General features: G+C 36.5%; 1 protein-coding gene across 1 annotated transcript in view; it reads right to left on the bottom strand.

Annotated features, from left to right (window-relative positions):
* Positions 1-25,331, bottom strand: part of RSBN1L (round spermatid basic protein 1 like) — a 65,052-nt gene extending 39,721 nt beyond the window's left edge. Inside the window, exon 1 of the mRNA XM_081080115.1 lies at positions 24,248-25,331. Coding sequence (XP_080936241.1) covers positions 24,248-24,818 — 571 coding nt within the window. The 5' untranslated portion in view covers positions 24,819-25,331. The remainder of the gene's footprint in view (positions 1-24,247) is intronic.
* Positions 25,332-26,296: the final 965 nt, after the last annotated feature.

A 26,296-nucleotide genomic window follows, 5' to 3' on the forward strand; every position in this document is an offset into this window, starting at 1 on the left:
CAAGAAAGTTGGAAGCCCACAAGCTCAGAAAACCTAGGTTCAAGTTTAAACTCTGCAACGTTGATAACTAATAAACTTTCAGATCTCCAGTTTCAGTTGTAAAATGAAGTTTATGTTAAGATTAAATAAGAAATATATACAAGAGCATTTTATAAAGATATAAACCTTATGAATGCAGAATACTATTATCTATATCTACATAGACATAGATATAATACATAATGGTGAGCAATAATAAACATTTTTGGCCATTAAGAATGCAGAATATCACTGTCTATAAAAATTTCAAGTCTGCTGCTATCATATTAATGCATTCATATTTATAAAAGTCACTTCTAGCTCTTTTCACAAGGAAAAAGGCTCCCTGGCGTCGTGTTTACTAGAACAACATTGTTCTTTCAAAAAACTATCATTCTTAGTTTTTACTCCTTTCTTTTCATGACCAAAAATTTGTATAGTTTTATCCTTCACGGTCTAATCTAAAGCTTGGAAAGTTTTAGCTCATCTTCCCATCACAATTCTTAGAATAAAAGTAAGAATTATTCCACCATAAGAACAAAAACTTCTCTGTTTAGAAGAGTCCAACTTAACATAAGGAGTACAAGTTTTATTTAAAAAATAAAAAGGGGCACAGAGGGAAAACAGATGCAGACAGACCCATGATACAGTTTGAACCTAAAGAGGCAAAAGGAACATAAGAATGAAGGAAAGGAGATGGAACAAATGACTAAGTCATTATCAACCCAGAGCAAACTATAAATTATGTATGTATAAAAACACACATCGGCTAAAGACATATCTTATATGTCAAGTTAAGATATAAAAAAGAATTGATTAAAACAACTTAAAACAAAATATAAATGGAATTTTCAAATGTATGGTCAATTCACGATTCAGCGTATATGCCAGTTGCATCAGTGTAACATGTATTTCATTAACCCAATTCATTTCCATTGAGTGCTTATGTGCAAGAGATAAAAATAAGTAATAGTGCTGTACTAAAGAATCTTAACATTAATGAGACATCAGCTGATTCTTATAAAGTACCACTTTAGAAAACCAGTTCTTAAATAAAATAAATAAAACCTTTTTTTCATCTGGTTATAATAAAATTCACATGTCTCCACCAGTATTAAAGTCATATACACACATACATATAAAAATATTAAAGGAATCACTCAACTAAAACATGAAAAGCACTGTTAGAGAATCCTTTCAAGAGATTAAATAATACATTAACAACCTATTTTTCTGGAATCTTCTGAGTTAACTCACAGATTTCCAGATAACAGAAGATTGCCACTTTTTTAAACCATTCTAATAACGTTCAAAAATGTACTACATACTTCCCTGCTTTAAGAAAATACAAGAAACATAATTAAGCATTTTCATTATAACAAAAACTCATATTGATGACCAGAAAAAAAAATTTAACTGCTCAAAACTAAGGTTGGGTATCATTTCACTTTTATTATTGAGACTGTCGTTCATCATTCCAGGTAATAGAGGTGAAAGGCATAAATTCTGGCAGCCACCGATAGGCTCATCCTATGAATAACGAGGCCCATTAGTACTATACCAAATAATACAGTGAGCAGGTTCTCTATCTCTAGTTCTAGTACAGCAAATTTAACACTGCATTCTAGTTAGTTACAAACATATCTTTATCCTTGCCACCATCCCTGCCCCAACCAGTATGCAGCCCTTGAGTAGAGATGGCTCTTCTTCCTCAATGAATGCTTGTTTACTACATGAAATCGGTCCAGTGAGTGTACATTACAACTTTCTCTCCTATATGATGCTCTAGGTTGATCTCTGCTAATCCTTTCTTGTTTTCCTCTGCCAAGCCACAGCAAGGAAGAGAATTCTTAGTCCTTAAACCCTCCCAAGAGTAGTTCCTCAAATTTATTTCCCTTTTCTAACTGTGCTGGTCATTTTTGACAAAAAACTCTAAGATTTAATGAAGCTACTCCTCCAATAACATTAAGGACCCACAGTTTTTCTGGGTAAGTCTCAATAAAGACAAATAATTTTTCCCAAAAGACAATGGGCTAATTTTTTATGCAGAGCTCTTTTTATATAAAGTTATCTTACAACTTAATACCTAAAAAGAATACAAAATTATTTTTAATAAAGTATTTTTAAAAAATTAAAAATAGACAAATAGAACGTTAATGTCAAATAAATAACAAAGTTCAACCTTATCAATATTCAAAGAAATACAAATTAAAACAATATGAAACCATTTTTCACCTATCAAAATATTTTTCTAAAATAATAACCAGTGCTGGCAAAGGTGAAATGAAACAGATACTTCTACACAATGATAATGAGTATACACTGAAAGTCTTACTGAAGGGCAACATATTGAAAAAGTATTAAAATTGATCATTCCTTTGATTCCACTATTCCACTGCTAAGATTTCATAAAAAAGAAATAACCAAGCCTGCACAAATATACCTGTACAAGGGTCCTCATCCCATATTATTTATAATAGTTGAAAACTGTAAATAACTTAAATGTTTAATATGGAGATTGATTAAATAAATTTAGGTATATTCATAAGTGGAAAATTGTGAAGTTATTAAAAATCATGTTTGAGTAACAGTTATCATGGGGAACATGTTCATGAATGACATGTTAGAGAAAAATTGCAAGTTATATACAAATGTAAATCAATAAAATCCAAGTCTTTCACATATATATGTGTATATGCATATATGTGTGTATATATGTAAACACATACATACACATATATTTATGTGTATATTCATTTGTGTAAACACATCACATGTGTACATATATGTATACACACACACAGAGGGATCTTAAAACAAGGGAATTGTTTACAAGTTTACATAAGAGTTGAACTTCCGTCTTCCCACCCTCACCCTAAACAGTCTAGTCATTTCAATCTCAAACCTTAAGGCAAACACTGAATTTTCATTTTGTGGAAAAACTAGTCTTCAAGACAGGTATCCCAGGCAAGGCAAAGGGTGCAGCTAAAAACAAGCTGATTGGGGCGGACGTGTGGCTCAGTTGGTTAGAGCGCGAGCTCTGGACAACAGGGCTGCCGGTTCGATTCCCACATGGGCCAGCGTGCTGTGCCCTCTGCAACAAGAATGAAGTCAATGAAGTGCCGCTCAGCTCCCAAGTGTCCAGATGGCTCAGTTGGTTGGAGCGTGTCCTCTCAACCACAAGATTGCCAGTTGAACTCCCGCAAAGGATGGTGGGCTGCGCCTCCTGCAACTAGTAATGGCAACTGGACCTGGAGCTGAGCTGCGCCCTCCACAACTAAGACTGAAAGGACAACAACTTGACTTGGATGGAGCTGATGAGTCCTCAGAAAAACACACTACTGTTCCCCAATAAAAAGTCCTCGAAATACATACTGTTCCCCAATAAAGTCCTGTTCCCTTTTCCCAATAAAATCTTTAAAAAAAAAAAACATAAAAAATAAAAAGCTGATTATACTTCCCTAAAATGTTTAACCTGAACTGAATCAGGAAATTAAAAAAAAAAAAAAATGGCAAAGTCAAAAGGCTTAATTAGGGGGTCGGCCCGGTGGCTCAGGCGGTTAGAGCTCCATGCTCCTAACTCCGAAGGCTGCTGGTTCGATTCCCACATGGGCCAGTGGGCTCTCAATACACACACACACACAAAGGCAAAAACAAATGTAAAAAAATATATATATAAAAAAGGCTTAATTAAAAATATGGAAGATAGAGTTGAGATTATCTTCCAAAAAGCAGAGCAACAAGATAAAGTAGAAAATAGCAGAAAATAAGGTGACCTAAAAGATCTTTCAGGAAATGCAACATCAAATTAATTGAAATTTCAGAAAAAGAACAGAATTATAGGGAAGAAAGATACTTAAAAAAAAAAATTAAAGAAATTCTTTCAGAAAAGATCAGTCTCCAAAACGAGTATTTCAATCAAGGAATGAGTACAAAGAACGGAATTTACCACCGTACCCCCTTCCCACAGACATACACCAGCAACACCATCACAAAATTTCAGTACACTGGAGATACAGAAAAGATCTTAAAAGCCTCCGGGTGGGGAGACAAAAACATCACATATGAGAGATCAGGTAACCATGGAACTGTACTCCACAACTTAACAGTAGATACTAGAAAGCAATACAGCAGGGCCTTCAAAATTCTGAATGAAAGTAATTTTTAACCTAGAAGTCTAGACTCTGCCAAACTATCAAATATGAGGGAAGACATTTTCAGATGAGCAAACGTTTAAAAATGTTTACCGCACGTGATGCCTTTCTTAAGAAGTTACTTGCAGTGTGCTCAAGTAAATTGAGTAAACAAAGGAGACCACGTGAGATTCAGGAAACGGGCACAGCACAGGAGGGCACACTAAAAAATATCAGTCTGAAAGCTGTGCAGCTGGCTCAAAGGGAAAGCAGCTCAGATCAAAGTACAGGAACGGAGGAACACTGCAGAAACAAGACCTCCAGGAATGGAGGGGAATTGCCAGATTTATCACAAAACACAGAGAACAGAAAATGAAGCAATAGGTATGTATGCAAATGAAAAAGATGCATGACAACCAAGAAGGCACACAGAAAAGGATCTCTTATCTGCATTAAACAGCATTTTTAAAGTCATAATAAGCACTGATTATTGTTTTAGGTTTATGAAATTATAAGAGAGATAAGAAAGAAGCTAGGTAAAGTGAAATAAGTCAGACAGAAAAAGCAGAGAACCCTATGATTTCACTGATATGTGGTATATAAACCAAAAAGAACAAGACAAACAAATGAGAAACAAAAACTCATAGACACAGACAATAATTTAGTGGTTACCAGAGGGTAAGGGGGTGGGGGGTGGGTGATGAGGGTAAAGGGGATCAAATATATGGTGATGGAAGGAGAACTGACTCTGGGTGGTGAACACACAATGGGATTTATAGACGATGTAATACAGAATTGTACACCTGAAATCTATGTAAATTTACTAACAATTGTCACCCCAATAAAATTAATTTAAAAAATTAAAAAAAAAAAAAGAAGCTAGGTAATAAAAGTGCTAAATTCTTACTTCTCTTAACAAGAATGCAATATATATCTAGAACTAATCAATAAAAAAGGTTATAGCACATTATTCAGAAATTTGGAATTAAAAAATGAGAAGAGTTACAGCTTGAGGCAGAGAATGGAGAGAAGACCATGTCTCATTATATATGTTTTTAATTTTTTTTATTAAATTTTAATTTTTTAGAAATTAAGTTTGGTTTAATTTTTTTCATTAAATTTTATTTTAAAAATTTACAGGCTGGCCCGGTGGCTCGGGCAGTTGGAACTCCATGCTCCTAACTCCGAAGGCTGCCAGTTCGATTCCCACATGGGCCAGTAGACTGTCAACCACAAGGTTGCCAGTTCAATTCCTCAAGTCCCGCAAGGGATGGTGGGCTCCGCCCCCTGCAACTAACAACGGCAACTGGACATGGAGCTGAGCTGCGCCCTCCACAACTAAGACTGAAAGGACAACAACTTGACTTGGAAAAAGGCCTGGAAGTACACACTGTTCCCCAGTAAAGTCCTGTTCCCCTTACCCAATAAAATCTTTAAAAAAAAAATCTACAAAGTCATGGTTTTCATCCCCAAAATCCATAACCCTAGTCTAATCGCAAGAAAAAAAATTGGACAAATCCCAATTGAGGAACATTTCATAATGGGTATACCTGACTAGTACTGTCAAACTGTCAAAGTGGCCAAAAGCAAGAAAAGTCTCAGAAACTCAGAAACATAGCCAACAGCTTAAACAGACCTGATTAAATGTAATGTGGTATACTGGATGGGATCGTTGACCCTCAAAAAACGACTTTAGGTAAAAACTAAGGAAATTTTAATAAAGTATGGACTTTAAGTTAATGATAATGTATCAATACTGGTTCATTAATTGTGACACATGTAGTATACAATGTAAGATTTTAAAAATGGGAGAAAGTGAGTACAGAGTACATGGGAACTCTATACCACCTTTGCAACTTTTCTAAAATTAAAAGCTTACTAAAATTTACATTTATACAAATTTATAAAGGCAAAACTTAATTAAAAGAAATACTCACACGTGTGTATAAATTTAACACTATGTAATAGAGCTCCAAGACACACTACTAAGTAAAAAGAGCAAGTTATAGAAAAATGCATACAGTATATTTAGGTTTTTTAAAAATAAGCCATATAGTCTTTTCTGTGAATGTGTATGTATGTGTATATGTAAATGCATAGAAAAAGGTCTGGAAGGACAAATACAAACACCTAACAGGGTTTACTCCTGGGGAAGAAACAAAGGGAACTCTTGGTTTTTATTTCATGTACTTCTCAATTATTTGAAATTTCTACAGCAGAAAGGGATTTCTATTTACATATTACTTGTGTAATTAAGCTGTTAGTCTAAATCTCCTTTTTGAAAGAATAATTGACAATTATATTCAGACAAGTATTTTTTTAAAAGATTTAGAATCACTTAAAGTATATTAGAAGGAAAGATAAAAGAAAAAACACTTCAAAATATAACACTGAATTAATTTATAACCTAATATACACACTTACATGAAAATACTTGTACTTTTTCCAAACTGCTCCCTTCATTAAAATTGTTCAAGTGCTTTTCTACTTCACTTTATATACATTATTTTAAGGTTATGTTACAGTTAACAAAGACAGGAACAAAAGGAAAGGAGAAAATATGATACATACATATTCTGCATATGTATACATACATAATTTGTTACATTTAACAGCTTTTAAGAAAAAGATAGAAAACCCATACTATATAGTATGACACATTAAATCACAAATTTTGATATGAAGAAGCATCTTCATATAGGTTCCCTAGATTTCATTTTTTAATAGAAGTGTCATAAAAATCCACACTGGCAGTTCTTAAGAAATGTTGGTAGAATTTCATTGCTAGAGCTTTCAGCCATACATTCTTGTAAGCACAAACCTCAAATAGGCTTCTTGCTATCACAGTTTTGCCTGCTTTGGACTCGTGCCATAATTCACACTACAATAATGCAGTCCATGAAATCGGCTGGTCTGAGTAACAACACTGATCTGCCAGCCACAGCTGCTACCCACCCCCAACCCCACAGTCAGGAATAAGTATGGCTGGAAAGAGATCTGAGAACTAACAGGAAGCAGGAGAAAAAGAGAAATAATACAGAAGTAGGGAGGCAGAAGGGAAAGTACCATTACAAAAGTGGTAAGAATACAAAGGGAAAGTAAAAGATGAAGGAGACAGGAAAAAGAAGAGAAAGGATTGCACATACAACGAATGGGAAAGGAAGAGACTGATCACACACCCTCCCTCTCCAACAAAGCTAACTAAACAAGACAGCCAAATCCAATGCCTTCTCAGCCCTTTTTTCTTGATCCTCACTGCAATAGACATTATTGACCTCTTCCTCAAAACGTCTCAGTAAGTTTCAGGAAAACTGCACTATCCTCCCTACTACTCAAAACCTCACAATCTTCCCATCCAAACTTGCACATTCACCTAAGATCCATCTTTGGCATGTTTCTCCTGTCTTTCTCTATACCTCAAAAAATGCACTCCTACAGTTTAAACTATAACCTTTAGGCAAAATAATCCCCAAATTAATCTCCCAACCTAACCTCTGCCAAGCTCCACACCTTCATCTCCATAAGAAATATTTAACACCAAAATTATCTTTCTCATATAAATAAGGTTTACGCTCTCCTTCTAAATTCCCTATTTATGTTAATGGAACAACATCCTCCCACGTCTCAATTCAAAAACTTCTCAACATCTTTTATACTACTTCCTTCCTTTATAATGTTCTCCCCTAACATTAAATTACTTGCTCAGTTCAGTCTATGTTTCTGAAATATGTTCGTCTGTCTTCTTTTCCCTTTCCATAGCCACAACCACATTTCTCTTCTTTCCACCAATCCACTAAGCATACAGTGACCCATAAATGTTCCTTGAAAAGCATAGTTTATCATGTCACTCTCTTCTGCTTTAAACAAATGAACAAACCCTACCTAAAAAAAATTCCCACATTCAAGAATCTTCATAGTCAAAACTCACCTATCTTTAATCATTTCTTCTACTACAGAACCACATGTGTATACACACAAGATTCCAGATCGTCTGATTCATTATTACTCAAATGTCTTACTCCCACCATTTCTGCTAATACCAATTAGCTAGAATGCCTTCACCCATCCTAACCCTGCCAACCCAAATCCAACACACCCTCCAAGAGCCAGCTGAAATTCAGCTTCATGCATTAAGCACTCCTTGATCTCTACAACTAGAAATGACCGTGGCCTCCTCCTCCCTCCCTTATGATTTAAATTCTGATTCTTTGTGTAGCTGCTCTATCTGCCCAACTGGATTATAAACTCTTTTGCAGTTACCATCTTACTCATCTTTGTTATCTTTTATAGAACCTAGAATAGTATTTTGCACATAATTGATGCTAGATATGAATGAAGCTTCCAGAAGAAAAAGGTTAAAGTAAATAGCAACAAATTACTAGTGATAAACATCTGAAGGGTCAGCAGTCAAAGAAGACGAAAAATAAAGAGCAAAACACAGAAAAAGTAAGAAACAAGACGAGCATCAATACAGAATGTCTCTTATATTGCAGTTAATTATCTCTCCAGTTACATTATAAATTTTCTAAAGACAAGAAATATAAACAGGTTTCCTCTTTGCATTCCTCTCACAGGGCAAAGCACACAGCCGACACTAAAATGTTTGTTGAGCCCACATAAGAAACAAGCAGAGGACAAATTAGAGAAACCGTGATGTAATATATGAAAGAAAATGCTTTTAAAAGACTCTAGAAATAAACAGGATATAGTGAGGCGTGAGAACAGAAGAATACCAAGATAGTGTTGGAGTGGGGCCGTTGCCAGAAAATTTCCACAGAATTGGTTTTTTTATAGGAGCAATTTAGAAATCTCACCTAATCTCATTTTAAAGTGGAAAGAGTTGGGGTTCAGAGCATTTAAAAGACTTTCCCAGGGGAAGAGACTGAAAACTAGGACAACTAACAAGTTCCCCAGTTTAGCGTTAAAAGCTCATACATACCACGCTTGAGAAAACAAAATCAATAAATATAACGAGAATTATTTGGACCACAAATGTTTCATGGTATTTGGCTAATAATAGTTCCTAACTTATAACCTGCACATATAAGCACTACCTCTAACTCTCCTGCACCAAGTCTTCCCCAGTAGATGGAGTTCTATGATAGGGGAAGAAATGGGTTCCAAAAACTTTGATGGAAAAGAAACCTTTCTTTCCTAATTAAGGGATGGCTGAGATCTGACAAACACAAGGTAGATGGTATTTGAAACGCCTGACTCCTCCCCCTAGAGTTGTTCGCCCATCCATATTGAGGGAAGCTGCTAAAAAGGTGAATGGTCCTTCTGGACACAACTGTAAAAATGGATACGTGTTAAGAACCCTGAGATCCAAAAAGACTTGTGCAGATCTAGTCAACTAAGAACATAGGACTTGTGAATTACTGAGCTGAGAGAATTGTGGAGCTTCTGCTGCTTCTACTTATAACATTGGGGGCTTGTACTAACACTCCAGTTACTTCCAAAATCAGGGGTTTATATTAACTGATTTCTGAAGACCCCTTTTCTTTTCTAGTATTCCTTGATTCTGTTTCTATTTTTTATAAAGAGGAAAATATAGTATAATGACTCATACAGTAACAAACTTCCCACGTTTTGTACATAATGCAAAAAACTTTCTGCCTGAAGAGATTATGAGGAAGTTCAGATTGAGCAATCTTTACCTCTCAGGATTCAGGAATAGACAGGTTGCCTTAGCTAACATATTCAAGCCCCACCCCCAGAATGTTGAAAATGGGACAGTTTAAAACAGCTGGATTAAGAAACCCTAAATATACTGTAATACAGTGGAAATTTCTGAGGCTTTGTAGTTAGACGTGTTTAAGTTCAAATTCCACTTTTGCCACTGAGTAACTGACACAAAACAAGTTACTTAACTGTGTTGTGCCTCAGTACTCTTATCTGTCAAAGATAACAGCACTTATCTTTTAGACTTTTTGTAAGGATTAAAGGCAATATATGCATTCTTTCCAACATTATGCCCAGCATCATATAATAGGCACTTGACAAATGTAGCTATTATTAAATACAAATAGGAGAATTTTATTCGGAAAGCATCTAGTAACGCGCATTGAGTGACAAAATAGTATAGCAATAGTAGTCACAAGAACAGAAAGAGTAACAGGGAAACAGAAAATAAATACGTATATACCCAAACGAAAGCCACGCCAGGCATAACATGAAAAAGTTATGGGCGCCCTCTCCTGCCAAAATGAAACATTTCAGATCAGGTTTTCCTCACGGACTTACCAGGAAAGATTTGCCTCCAAAACAGAAGCACAATTACTTCTCTTCTCAGTATATTGTAAAACCAAGACATTAATTAGAGAGACATTATACTTGGTATTTAAGTTACAGAATTAAATCACTCTAGCACTGAGTCTTATACAATAGCTGTCATATAAAATGTGACTCACATACAACCTGGGGCATTCTAGACCTCTAAATCAACATTATACAATTATGTAATTTAACTAAAATTATACTCTATAACGAAAATAGTAAATCATAGTTCTTTCTGGTTAATGATAACATATGTGGGAACCACTGCTCTTGTTTTATACCAATTATATTTTTTCATACAACCAATTAGTTATAAATTTAAAATGTTATTTATTTAGCTAATATCATCAAATAACTCTCCTACAGGTACCTGAACTATTTCAGTTCAATTTAGAACGTGCTCTAAATGAAATTCTACAAAACAAATGTATCTTTAAGGCCTAAGGCGCTACTATGAGTATAGGGAGGAACTGGTTCAGACTTCCAAAGCGAGGTTATAAGAATCCTTGCTGTTTCCACCCAGGTATCTGGGAGTCCTGAGCTGCCATGAAAGAAATCCAACTATCCTGATGAAGAGATCATATGGAGAGGCCCTAACACATGAACAGAGAGACGGGCTCAGCTCAGCATCTGGCCATCCCTGAACAAGGCAACAGGTACGTGGACCTACCAGACAAGACCAGCCACCAACTCAACACCCCTGAGCGACCCTGCGTGAAGCAGAGTCATCTAGCCAATCCTGCTGGACTTCCTGACCCATAAAATCATCAGATATAAATAAAATGGTTCTTGTTGTAAGCCACCTTGTTTTAGGTGAGTTTGTAACACAGCAATAGATAATGTAGCCTTTACAAAGTCGTCTTATAATTAATGAAGTTGGGGTAAGTTATGTAGTATGCACAAGACATGCACTGACTTCAGAGAAGTATTAAAATTTATCTTATAAAACACATTGACAGTTTAAAATCTAAGCATAAAGTGCTAGAATAAAAATACTTATTAACAACATATGATGTCAGAGCTATAAAGAGAATCAAAGATCTCGAAATTATTTCCTCCCTTAGCTTCTGTGATGTCGCACAACTGTTTTCCTATGTAGTTCCTATGAATGCTAACACTTCACATAATCTCTCTACCTAGAACTCCTTTATCTCTTTATTGAAATGCTACCATAGTCTTTCAGTTTCTCTCAAACATTCCCTCCTCCCTCCTGCATCCCTTCTCCTTTTCTTCATATCTGCCTGCCCGTAGTACCACCAGTACTTTCCATTTGTCTTATGGTATTTAACTTACTGAACGAAATGTTATCATTACTTTTTCTAGTATTCCTACTACAGTGTTTAAGTTACTTGAAGGCAAGGACTGTATATTAAAGATTTTGTCATTTTTGTTAACACTACCACAGCATCTAAGTATTAAAAATGTTTGTCAAGTTGAATAGTTATACTCTGCTAATAGAGACTTCAGGTTTCAAAGACAAACACAATGCTTGAAGTACCACAAAGAAATCACTTCCTGAATATTACAAAGTATCTTACTATAATTCAATCTGTTCCTGATGAAAAATAACCCTGATAACCTTTCACTGGTATAAAATTATATACCCAATTATCAAGTATATATAGAAAAAATCAAAAGCTTTCTTATATACCAGTAATAATCTGCAAAAAAAAAAAACCTCCCCAAAATAAAACAAAATACCAGAATTCCTAATCTGTAATACCAATACATTTTAAATATAAAAGAATGTAAGAATAAAGAGATACATGTAGCTTTTAAGTATAAAGATAATTCTGTAATGATTGCAATCTGTCCCTAATTTAATCAATAAATTTAATAAAAATCCCTTATGGGATTGTGGAGAGTGAGATAACTACAAAATAATTCTCACATTAACCAAAAAGTAAGATACACATACAATTTTCAAAATGCACTGTAGACATAAATATAAAATCTAAAACTATAAAGCACCTAAAAAAAACATAAGAGAAAACCTGTGTGTGACCTTGGGTTAGGCAAAGCTCTCTTAGTTAAGACACAAAAAGCACAAATCATGAAAAAAATTATAAAGTATACTTCATCAACATCACATTTTGTACTGTAAAAAAAGTATGGATAATATTAAGAGAAAGAAAAGCAACAAAATGGGAGAATACATTTGCAAAATACATATCTCATAAAAATCTAGTACACAGAATATGTAAAAAACTTTCAAGATTTAATAACAAGAACACATCCAATAACAAACAATTTGAACAGACATTTCACCAAAGAAAGAAGGATGGAAAATAAACACATGAAAGGATGCTACACATAACTAGTTATTAGGGAACTGCAAATTAAAACCACAATAAAATACTACTACCTACCTATTAGGATGATGAAAATTTAGTAAACTGACAATATGAAGGGATGATGAGAATACAAAATGGTACAGCTACTTTAGAAAAGTTTGGCTGTATGTTATGGAGTTAAACATAAACTTACCACACAACCCAGCAATTCCACTTGTAGGTATTTCCTTACTAAAGAGAAATGAAAATATATATCCACCCCAAGATTTGTATGTGAATGTTTGTAGCAGGCTTACTCATAATCATCAAAAACTAGAAACGATCCAAATGGCCATCAAAAGGCAAATGAAAAAAACAAATTGTGGTATCTCTATACAATGAACTACCTCTCAGAAATAAAAAGGAATGAACTAATTAATGCAACAACACTGATGAATCTCAAAAGCAATACGCTAAGTGAAAGAATCCAAAGACAAAAAAGTTAGAGAGTACGTATATCACTCAATTTATATAACATTCCGGAAAAGACAAAACTATTGGGACAGAAAACGGATCACCCCTGGGTGAGCACTGAATGGCAACAGGGAACTTTTTGAAGTGACAGAAAACAAACTCAGATTAAAAACATATCTTCTTTGTACAATGCGGTGGTAAGTTTTTGTTTTTGTTTTTCCTGAGATTAAAGAGTACACAAAATGGCAATTCTGATAACTCAACGCTAGTCTAACGTAATTCAATTAGCGTTATCCATGAGGTTCATTTCTATTAATAGTTCTCATACCATCAATACCTGCCTCTTTTGCTTACTTAACAATTTGCCCATAGTCTGTGAGCTGCTGATCAACTTCTCATCCTATTATCACCTTTCTGCTGTTCTCACTTTGAAATACCTGCCAAAATTTTCCTGAATAATAAAGACATCTCTTCTAAGACAAAAAGTGCTCAAATGTAGAGCAACTCATTCATTTTCCAAATATTTATCAAGTATCTAGCAGTTAAGGGCCTGACCTGAAACGCGATGATAGATGATTGTAGCTGCAGATTTCACAGAGCTTAAAATCTAAAGACAACCAAACAAGTGATTAAAATGAAGTGAAGAAAAGCCAAGATAGAAGTGCAAAGTGATATGGGAAGAAACAGTAAGGGGACCTAACCTATTCCAGAAAGTAGGAAAAGCCTGCCTTTCAAGGTGAATCCTAAAAGGTAAAGAGACATTAACTAGGTATAGAAGTGTGGAACTAGGGATGGAAGGATATGGGCAGAGAAAGTTCTAGGCAGCAAGGAGTACTGGGGAGAATTTGAAGAGCTGAAAAAGAATAGGATCATACACAGCCTTGGATGACATTTTAAGGCATTTGAACATCATAATATTAACAGAAAAGTAACATATCAAATATGCATTTAGATCTCTAGTTATCATTTGGGCTGTGGTATGAACAATGAATTGGAAGATCACAGATCTGAAGCAGGGAGCCCAAAAAGGAGGCAGTTATTTGAACTAAGGCTAGTAAAAAGAATGGAACTAAAGTAGATACGTATGCAAAATAGTGACTAGAAGCGACAAGACTTGGCCTGATGGTACCAACCTGATGGTAAAGTGTAGAATCGAATTTTCAAGCTTGAGCCACTGGATATATATGATGGCACTGAGATAAGGAAGACAAATTTGGGTAAGGAAGACTAAGAGTTTTGAACACACTAATTTTACAATTCTATGAGATATCTAATAGTGGTTATGTCAAGAGGCAGTTGAATATGTGGATCTAAAACTCTGCACTAAGCTAAGATTTTTGGGAGTGAGAACAAGAGACACTAGAAAATTAACAGGGCAATTAGCAAAGCCAGAGAAAAGAGTACTATATAAAAGGACCCAAACGTAAACCAAATGCTAAAATAAGGAGCAGCAAAGAAAAAAAGAATGGCAGGGGAGGTGAGGAGGGGAAGGACAAATGGAAGATAAATGGTTAAATTGTTAGACCAGAGGAAAATTAAGAGACCTTGCCTAATCTTGAGGTTTTTTTATGGACCTTTTAAAGTCTGTGAATAACTGGTTACAGAGAGGATCTGAGATTATTTGCTCCTCACAGAAGAAGCATGTGCCACTGTAAGAAGACTTTTTAAAGGGTCCTCTCCACACACGCATACTGAAGCACACAGACACTTACTGAAAAGAATCGACACATGGAACGTTTTTAAACCTTACCACTCACCACTAAATCTCACTTGCATCTTATAACAGAATTCTAATATAAGGTACTTGCCTGCATCTCAAACTCATATCCATCATTTTAAACCAGTTCTCCTGCAGACCTACCCACATTTTTTTCAATAATATGCTTATTTTCTCCATCAGAAACCACAGAATTACATATAAACCCTGCTTTATTGCTCCATATGTATTTGATAATCATGATGCCTCATCACATACTCCCTCTCAAAACCTTTTCCTTTCTGTGTCTAGGAGTACCAACCATTGTACCACGAAAATCACTTCATTTTAGTTTCCCATTTCCCTGTCTCTAATTTTTCTCTCAGCCAATTCACCTTACACAATACTATCAAAAATACCAATTTGAATATTTCATTTTATTGCCCTACTAAAACAACTGTGCCTTGCTGTTTTTGCCTACAGAATAAGCCTAAACTCCTTTCCCCAGCAAATAAAAGACTCATTGTAGAAGTCTTTCAACTGCCATGCCGTTCTACCTCCCAACTTTGTACAAAATCACCAACGTGGCCAAATGGTTGGGTTCCCAAAACACTGAACACACCACGCACACTGCGGTCTCTACAATCCTGCTCACACCGTCCCCTCTGCCTAACAAGCCAGTCTCCAGCATCTCCATTTACCTAAGTCCTACTTTTCCATCAAAGTGCAGTTCATTTATTTGGCAAACTCTTTCACAATGTAAGGTACATTTCTGGAAGAAGGGTGTTTAAAAACATTAACACAATTTGCACAGTAGCATACAGCTAGAGCTCTGAAAATCTATCTAAAGATCTGAAACCCAGATTTACTACTTATTTTATATCCTTGGGCAAGTCTGAGTTTCCACATAGCACTTTTAAAAGAGTAATGTCTAACAGAACTTTTAAAAAGTTGTGAAAATTAAATAAAACTACACATAAAGTGCTGAGCACAATTCTATAAATGTTAACTATTGCTGTTGCTGTTTCAGTCCTCAAAAAGCTTGTGTTCTAATCCAACTACTCTTTGCACCCATCTCAAAAAAGCTTGACAGAATTTATAATTCTGGTATTTTCATTATCCTCAAGAAGAAAACTGAAAGATGATGAATACTTATTCCCTTAAGATATAAAATTCATCAATGATTTAACCAGAAAATGAACCCAGGACATCTGCTTTCCAGAATATTGCTATATATGTAAAACCAGTGAAAATGTCTCTGAATTAAACAATATCTAAATAAAATGAATACCCTTTCTATAAAAAAGCTAAAAAGAATAGCTTCTTAAATTTGTAATGCAGACTAATTTTTTAATAGAAAAACTATTGTTTTTTGTTTCTTCAAATCACTCATTGAGTGCAAGGCAAAGATGATAAAATGACTAAAACTATGTCTGCTTTGAAAGAATTGATATAACCTAGTTAAATGGGAATTCATATAGGTATATAGTTCATTTATATTAGTCAACAGAGGACATTACGGACTAGAGATTATAATCTTGAACTATATGTAGTATTTAACACACTATAATAATGTATACCCACTATATTTAAAAAAAACTAGTAGGAACTTTTTATTTTGGGCCCATGGTACCAACACTGTAATAATTACCAATTGTAACTGGCCAACTACAATCAATCTTTAACTATAAGCATTCTGCAAGCAGCTTTCCAAAACTCAAACTACTATGCATTAAACTATCAAACTATGGTTCATTAAGAAATCAAGAAAAGTGTTTACCGTAAGATTCTAATCATACCAATGAATTTATAGTATATTTTTTGGTAACCAGTATCAAAATAGATTGCTAAATTTTAATCTAGATACCAGAGTAGCAATTTATTTTTAATTCCCCGTCCCCAAAATGAATTCATTTTTTATTCAGAAAGAGGTTAGCATCTTTCTTTACCCCCAATGAAATAGGAGACTCAGACAAGGAACATAAATTGATACTAAAGCAATTAGTCAAAAGATGGTTGGGGCGTTGGATGCTCACAAAGCCATCACCCCACAGACTATACACTAAATTCAAATAGAAAACGAACTATTACAATGGTGACAATGGTCACCTCAACTAAGTGATGAAATTCAGCATAATTACTAATGGCACAATCGGTATTCCATGCCTCCTGATGGAATGTAATAGGACATACATCTATAAATTAATTTTCCCAAAACTACTTAATGTGAATTTAATCAAGGCTTTATACCAAACTTCTAGTTTATAAGAAATACAAAGAATCAAGCTAAGTATCACAATAAAACAATTGTCTAAAAATCATGAACATAGGAAAAACTACAATGTAACAGGTTTGTTGAACTGGCCTCTTCAAAAAGTCAATGTCATATGAAAAAAACATGAGCAGGAGAGCTCTAGATTAAAATAAATAGATGTGGTGTGCTTGGGTACAATACGGGAATTGGGGGTAATTGGAAGAATTTGTATAGAGACAGGCTATGTGATTATTTTCTTAATTGTTTTAATGTTATTGTGGTTATGTGGTTACTTTGAGGAAATGAAGGGTGAAACACTTAAGAATGAAGTATCACGATGTCTACAACTTTCAAATGATTCAGTGCATACATACGATAAAATATTAACAGCTACTGAATCAAAGAGGAAAATCTACACAGAATCACTATTATTCTTTCAACTTTTATGTATACTTAAAACTATAATAAAAAGTTAAAAAAAAATAACTTGGGAAATTTTTTCCAGTTCATCTTTATCTTCTTCTTCCTGTTTATCACAGTCTAAGGGGGAAAATTAAGTTAACTGTAACTCTGTGTAGTTAGGCTCAGACCCTGGCAGAGATGGGGGTTGATCCAAATTCTTCATATATTAGCTATACAACTCTGGTCAAGCCAGGAAATTTTCAGAATTTTAACCTAAAAATATTGAGATAATACCACAGCACATGGCAAGTGCTCAATAAATGCCTTTTCTTTCTTCCATCAAACCCAAATATTTTATTTCCTATGCTGATGTGGCTGAATGCACAATGACTTCACAAGTAATCTGCTTCACTTAGCTGTTACAGGTTTTTTTTGTTAGCTTACTTACTTTTCTGATACTAAACAGATACTTGTATCCCCATGTTCATAGCAGCACTATTCACAATAGCCAAAAGGCAGAAGAATCCAAGTATGGGATTAATGGATAAACAAAATGTGGCATATACATACAATGGAGTATTATTCAGCCTTAAAAAGGAAATTATGACACACATTGCAACACGGATGAACCTTGAAGACATTAGATCAAGTGAAATAAGCCTGTCACAAAAGTACAAATATTTTATGATTCCACTCATGTAAGTAAGTAGTCAAATTCATAAAGACAAAAAGCAGAATGATGATTACCAGGGGTGGAGGGGGTAGGAAAAGGGGAGTTATTCTTTAATGGCTACGGGTTTTAGTTTGGGAAGATGGAAAAAGTTCTGGGGATGAATGTGGTGATTGCACAACAATGTACTTAATGCCACTAAACTATACAGCTAAAATAGTAAGTAAATTTTATGCATATTTTATCATAAATGTAAAGCAAATTTTTTATAAAGAGTTAACCTAAAAAATATATAAGCACATCTATTCCAGAAGAGATATACCAAACTGTTAATGATAGTTTGGGAGTGGGGGAGAATTTCACTTTTTAAAGTACACACACGTGTTGTTGAAATTTTATAAGCATTATTAATTCTGTAACGGAAAAAAATTTCAATCCTCATTATTTTGGCATAAAATAATACATGTTGGAAATATGCTTCAAAATACTAGAGCAAAGAATAAAAATAAGTGGAGGAGCAGAAATTAAACATGAATTGTAAAATGTTGATAATTGTTGAAGAAGGATGATGGGTAAACCCAAAATTCATTATATTGTTCTGGTTTCTTGTGTATTACTTAAAACTTTTCATGATAAAAATATTTTCAATCTACCATTCAAGAAAAAAATATGTACAACATAAATTTAAACAAATGTTATAAAAAATATTAGTTAGTTGGTAAGAATGTACTTTTATTATCAATTCTCCTTAATCACACACAAAAAGATTTTATATAAGCCATAATATTTCACGATTCTTTTTACTCTAATACAAATTAAGGATCATTATTTTTTCAATATTCTATTTTAGGTAGTTTACCTATCATTTGAAAGTGTAATTCACTTGAAGATGGTGAAAAATTAATGACATTTACTATAATAACTTTAAATCTCTGAAATATAAATTTCTCTCAAAGTTAGTATGGATCATACCCATACCAGAATGTCCCAGACACCAGGATATCAATGGGAAAACTGTATACCTATCCACGAATTCAGGAAAGCTAAATGTCTCCAATGTGTTAAACAGAAAAAAAGGGTTAGGAACTAATATCCCTTATTAATGTCAACAATAAGCCAGGTTCATGTAATTATAATCACTCTGTGAAAAAGGTATCCTTATGTAACAGATGAATATGGGCTCAAAAGGATTGAGTGACTTTACCAATGTCAGATAAAAAGGAACAAATCAAAATAAAACCAACATTAAAATCTCTTCTTGAAAAACATACCCAAACAATAAGGAGAAAAAGAAACAGAAATGCCTTCTTTGATATAGGCAGGAAACACTGTAACTGTAACCTGAAATACAATGTACTATATAAAGACAGAAAGCTGATGGTGGAATGATAAGTGATTTAGCATAATGGAAGGTTAAAGTATAATGGAAGGTTCAAGTAAGTCCCTACAGAAAGCAATAATGACAAACAACCCTATTTACTCCAGAAGGCTTAGAAACTGGAGGTGCTGGGACAGGCAAGAGGGGAGAACCAACCCTCTACCCCTCCTTCAACACTCACATAAGTGCATGCGCACACAGTCGTAAGAGAATGAGAGGTATGGTCTCCAGCAAAACTGAAGCAGAGAGGCTCCAGGCTCAGAGGCATTCCACACAAAGGTGAAATGTTGGTATAAAAACAGGGAGATTAAGTGAAACTTTATAAACTGAAAGGTGGGACTTGTAGCTTGTTTCTCCTCCCCAGCAGAACACTGCCATCTAAACTCATTACCTGTGCCAATTTCCTCCTCTTTCCATTATTCCACTTACAGACAGATTTTTCTGAAGAAAACGAAAGCCTTCTTATCCACCACCCAGAGAAAATAAAGGTAAAAACAAAAGGGTTCTTTAGTCACTAAGCCATGCTCATGCATGCCCAGTGAGTCTTCTACCCCTTTTGGAACTTTCTCTTGAATATGAAGGAACTGCTAAAGATCACACAGATCTGAAGAAACCCTCCAAAAGAAAGAAACCAAAACAAACAGAAAAAAAAGTTATAGGAACCAAAACCAATGCAAGGACCAGAAGAACATGTCAAAGATGAGATAACAGAGGATGTTGCACCCATGAAAAACGGAACAAGATGCTATATAAATACAGGAACAATGAACAAGAACTCATGAAACATGTTTTTTAAAGATACCTAAAATTTTAAAATTCAGTGAAAGGGTTCAAATCTCCCAGGTAGAACAAAAGACAACTTTTTGGAGATCAAATTTTGCAACAGCAACATTGGAAGCCAGATAATACCTCCAAACATTTGAGGGAAAATGATTTCCAAGATAGAAATCTCTCAACAGCCAGTCAAGGTAAGGGGGTAAAATTAAAATCCCCAGAAACTTCCCATTCACTCTTTCACAGTAATAGTAGAGGAAACCAACATGAAGGAAGAAACCAAAAGGAGGGTATGGGATCCAGAAAAAGAGACTCAATAAAAGTGAAAGAAATTTCCAGAATGTCAGCTAAGGGAAGTCCCAAGATGACAGCTTTGCAGCAGGCCTAAAAGGAAACAATCCAGACTACAGCAGGAAGGACAGCTACAGAAAAGACAGATGACTACAGAACAAATGGAACTGGTAAGTTTATGTGACAAATCTGACCATGTGGAAAATTGTGCTGAAAACCATTTTATGGAGCTGCTGGACGATACAAAAAGACTTTGCCAGACGAAACTAATCAAATGAAAAAACAAGGTATGGAAAATAAAAGATTACACATGAGAATGAAATCATAGTAAACTATCCCAACAGTGACAAATATTTGGTTATAATGATGAACACTAAATAGAAATTTAACCTAAAATTGTGAAATAATATTAGAAAGATGGGGGAAAGTCTAGTTTGAAAATCTTTGAACATGTAACCCTTTAAAATTACTAATAATTATATACCTCTAATTATTCATTTCTAAGAAAAGCCTCTATTTTCATTAAATTCTGTAACTACACTTTCAAGGCAAAAATTCAGTGAAATCTTCTGGTTTTGTTTTGGGATACATCACAGGGTCAATTCTAAGGAGAAAAAAGTTAAATGCAGAGCAAAAACACTAAGGAAAATTAGATCTATGAAAGTTGTATTGGTTACAAGTATCAGTTAAAGCATTTTGCTCTCTAATGAAATGTATGTTCTGTTGTTGTTATAACGTAACTCTAAATGTTGGATACCTTCAGTACATGTCCCACTTTACCTTCCACACTTCAGGAATTTATTCAATCCTACAAGAAAATGGGCTGTGAACTGTTCAGTACATTACCTCTGTAAGCACCAAAGTCTGGTCATTTTCTAGTTTTAAAAATCAAAAATGTTTTGCACACTTTCTTTTTATAAGAAATACATTTTACTTGATGACTCAGGCTATCACACAAGTCAGCTACAGCACTATGACTAGATGGCCTCAGAGGTTTTAGGTGTGTAAGGCATCAGCCCATATACAAAGGACCTAGACGGGTACGCTTTTATAATTCTGTTGTTCATCATTCTTAACTTTCAAATCTACTTTTAATTTGTTATAGGGATAAAAAAACAAATTATCATGCTTCTGACTCAACATTTACTCAGTGACCTGCCAAGCCCTTTCATATACACTTCCATGTAATATAAATAATTTGTGTAACAATGGTAGCCAATGCAAAAATTTAGCAATTCTTACTAAAGACTTTTTTTAAAAAACTTACTACAAATAAATAGAGGAGCTTAATTGCTTAATGGAGTTGGGAGGCTAGATCTTTTGGAATTCTTTTTTGTTTTTTGAAGGATCTTCCTTGCTTAGATGCCTTTATATCTAACTTCTGATTCTGATTCAGATTGTTCAATCAATGAACTACGAAATAAGTGCGGGGGTCACTGAGCTGTCCCAGGCGCTATCCTATGAACTATCCAACTGAGAGCAACACTAAAAAGAGGGGTATGTATACCTAAAACAACTTGGTTATTATCCACTTACTAAGATTTTTACAAAAAGTTCCAAGAACTGTACTACAAATTAGGACTTTTATATTTGCAATTATATCTATATTGAATCATCTATGTGATTTTGCTATTTTATTTTAATACCACTGATGCTTAAGAATCTCCTTAATTGATTAAAACAGAACCTCAATTCAGTTAAACCTGAATTTTGGAAGGATATGGGTACTTCCTAAATTAAGAGGGAAAGATTTTTACCATTAAATTTACCATCAAGACACTGAAAAGCAAACCTTCTCTTTGATTTTTAGCTTTTTCTTAATAAAATAGCAACATTTTTGTCAAAAAATGAAAATCTTACAAATATTAATACCTAGTCACTAAAAAAGACCTTAATAGGTCATGGAAAATCATCTTCCCCACATCTTAATGTAAAGCTTTCACTGCTTATATTCAGGCTTAATAATTCAAGCAGTAGACTTCAAAAGGAGGATTCTAAATGTAATTTAAAAGACTAGAAAATTTTTTCTTTAACAGCCATTTCACTTTAAAGGCCATTTATGTGCTCCATATTTTACGTCAGAATTGTTGAAGAATATTTATTTTCAGCCATTCCAATACACTGACAATGTTACACTTATGTTCACTTCCTCATTCAGAGAATTAGAAAAGCAAATATACTGTTTACACATCACAAATAAGGCTGATATCGAGCAGCAAATGCAGACTTCCAGGCATTATAACTTTTAAATGTTACCATTAAATCAAAATACTAACCTCCTAAATTCCAGACTAACAGTAGTATAAATTCCATCCTCAAAACCACTTTCCCAGAAGCATCACTCTCCAAAGCTGAGAGATTTTTTTACCTTGTGCCCAAGTACCTGATGGCTATACTTAGATGTCAAAGCTTTGCTAGAGGCAAAACATCAATGAGTATGTAACTGTTGCTACACACTCATGTAGGGTGGTTTTGAAAACTGTGAAAATATATTCTAATTCAAATATACAGAGCGTTTTTCATGATCTAAGCTACCATTAGTTCAGCAATGCTAAAACCACTTGAGGTTTCATTTTTCCTTTAAAAACAAAAACACGTTGACAATACTGTGTATCAATGTGTATTTATAGTAAAGATCATGATGTGCTTTAAGCTTCTGATCACACAGAGACCTAATTTTCAACCAGTCTCTATGTTGTACCACTGTCAGATCTTTGCGTATCAATAGCTAAACAGGTAGAACTATACGTATATTTTAAAGAAACGCTTTCTGAAAATCATATGACTAGCTTACATTTTAAAACTGTCTAACTGTGTCTGCAAAGGACGCTTAAGAATTTGCCTTTTTCTGATGCTAAAACATTTTGCAGCTACTCGATCTGGCCAAAACATGTCAACGCTTCCAGATTTTATCGTTTGCTGCAGGGAAAAAAAAAAAAGAATATGGCTGAAAAATTCTTTCTGAAGGGTGGTATTTCAAACAGGACCACTCAAGACACTTAAGACGACGGAGCGGAAAGGAGGGAGGGGTACCTTATGAAATAGCCCACTTCGGCCCGCACGCTGCCTCATTTCCCTAATAGGGATGCAAGCTCAGGCCTCTAGGAGCTTCCAGCCGGCGCCACGGCTCTCCACACCCCTTTTTTGACAGGCTTTTCTGGCGCTAGAGCTTGTCACAAATAGGAATTCCATGATTAAGTCTAGAAGGTCTACTGAGCAAGCGTCTTTTCCAAGACCAAACCCCCCCGCGTCCCTCCGTAGCCAAAATCACTCAGGCGGGTCCTCTAGGCGGAATTCTACAAACCCTGCAGCGCATTCACTAGCAGACAGAAACGATACAGAAAATACAGAGTTTCGGCCGTGCCCCGCGCCGCGACCGAAATTACGGGCTCCATTTCCTGGACCCACGGGGACTGCGAACGCGCCCGCACAGAACCGGACGCTCCCCGCCCCCTGCAGGCTGGCGCACGCGGCCCCCGCGCGCCTCCCGCCCGGCCCCCGCGCGCCTCCCGCCCGGCCCCCGCGCGCCTCCCGCCCGGCCCCGCGCGCGCGAGCGGCCGGCGGGGGCCCGGGCGCCGTCCCTCCCCCCTCCGGGCGCCGGCACTCACCTCGCGACGGCGGCTTCACGTCCCCGTTCTCCTCGCGGGCTGCCCCGCCGGCCTCGCCCACCCCGCCGACGCCGTGCCTCCTCCTTTCCTTCTCCCGCTTCTCCTTGGGTCTGCGCGGCTTGGCGCTGGCCGGGGCGGCGGCGGCCGGCAGCAGGAGGTGGTGAGGCTGGGCGTGCAGCAGCGTAGGAGGGACCAGCAGTTTGCGCTGCACGGGCTGCGAGGAGGAAGCGGAGGCTGAGCAGGGGACGGCCGTGCCAGCGGAGAAAGAGAAACTGCTGCGAGCAGAAGGGGCGGGGGCCGCAGACAGAGCGGCGAAGCTCCAGGACGCGGGGCTGCCATAGCTCTGAGGCGAAGGTGCCGCGGGCGGCTGCAGCTGCCTGCTGTTCCCGCCGCTGCCCCCTTCTCCGTTGAGTCTCCGCGGCGCCTTCTTCTCCTCAGTCCGCACCTTCTTGGCAGACAGAGGACCCATCGGGTCCCGGGAGGCGGGCTGCACCTTGCCAAACGGTTCTTTCTCCGAGACGGCAGCGGCGGCGACAGCAGCGCTGTGCGCTGAGCCCGGCGGTTCCGCCATTTTGCGCTCCTGTTGTATTTACTCTCCTCCGCTCCCGGGCGCGAGGCAGGGGCGGGCCCTCCGCGAGGGGCGGGGGAGGGGTGGAGCGTCCGGGCCACCGGCCGGGCTTTCCATTGGACCAGCCACGTTGAGGGATCCCCCTAGAAGCCAATCAAAGGTGCGAATGTCGCGCCGAAGAGGCGGAATCGCCAAGGGACCCGCTTTGGAGGTCACAGCTCCGCGGGGCGCGGCTAGTGGCCGGGAGAGCTGCAAGGGGCGGGTCTTCCAATTGTCGCCAACGTGAACTCTGGTGGCCGGTGATTGTCCGGAAAGAACACCCACTCCGGACCCCAGAGTCTTCCCCGGCTCAGGTTGCTCTCGTGTCCGCCTCGATGACTGTGTCTTGTATCACTCTCTCATTTTTCTCTTGGGTCCCTTTGGTCTCTTTCTGCTTCTTCACTCCCAGAAAGCCGAGTTTCGCAGATTCTCAGCTAAGAGGAGAAAATTTTGCCGGGAATTATGTCTTTCCTTCTTGGCAGTAGTCGATTAATGGGAGGAGCTAAAACCATCGCTTGGTGTTTTCACAAGATTTGTTACTGTTGCTGAAATCATCAACTGTTAATACTTGAAGGGAGATAACTTCCTGCAAACCTAGAACTTGCGGATTACTTCTGAGCTTGAAGGTAAGAGTCGCCCTGGAGAATTTTTTTTTTAACTTTTGTGATTCGACCGTTAAAGATTTTAATTTTATTATAATTATAACTCAGACTCTCCAACTAAAATCTGTTAGCGATATTTATAGATGTTTGCAAAGCAAGGATTTTTTAAGTGTCTGTAGTTTAAAGCCTTTAGTTAGCAACCTGAGTGTTGGATGTTTTGTAAGCGTGTGCTTTGATTTCTAGCTTAGAAGATAAGGAATTTGGGGAGCTGGGTTACAGTAATATGGTTGCAGCCAAAGCCAGGAGCACGATTTTAATTTAACTCTAAAGTCTCACATGAGATCAAAAAGTGAAAGGAATAGACGTAAAAATAAAAATAGATCAGGTGACCAGTTGGATGATATTTTGAGTCCTTAAAGGAGCCCTAAATTGCCTGTATCTTTCGAGGATTGCCAATACTTATTTGTGATCTCATGAAGTTGCATTTTGTCCCCTACCCCTTTTTTTAATTGTTTTTTGGGCGTTTTTTAAGAATATTTTGGAGTCAAGGTTTAATGTTGGTTTATGGACTTGTTTTTTGTTTTGGTTTGTTTTAGGTGCCTCAAAATTTTAAAGTAATGAAAGTATTTACTTCCAGCAAGTGAAAACTGTAGTTGGATTTGACTGGCAACAGATGTCTTCGTGAAAAGTAGCATTGGTGTAAGAGTAGACAGAGAGGATAGGGCTAGAAATCATCTGCTACTAACAAGCTTTGTGACCTCTGTCAGGGTGCTTCATCTGTCAGAACCTGTTTTATTTGTTAAGTGAGTAAATTTGATTATGTGATCATTAAGCTCCCTT

The sequence above is a fragment of the Rhinolophus hipposideros genome, assembly GCF_964194185.1.
Source record: "Rhinolophus hipposideros genome assembly, chromosome: 18".
Classification (NCBI taxonomy): domain Eukaryota; kingdom Metazoa; phylum Chordata; class Mammalia; order Chiroptera; family Rhinolophidae; genus Rhinolophus; species Rhinolophus hipposideros.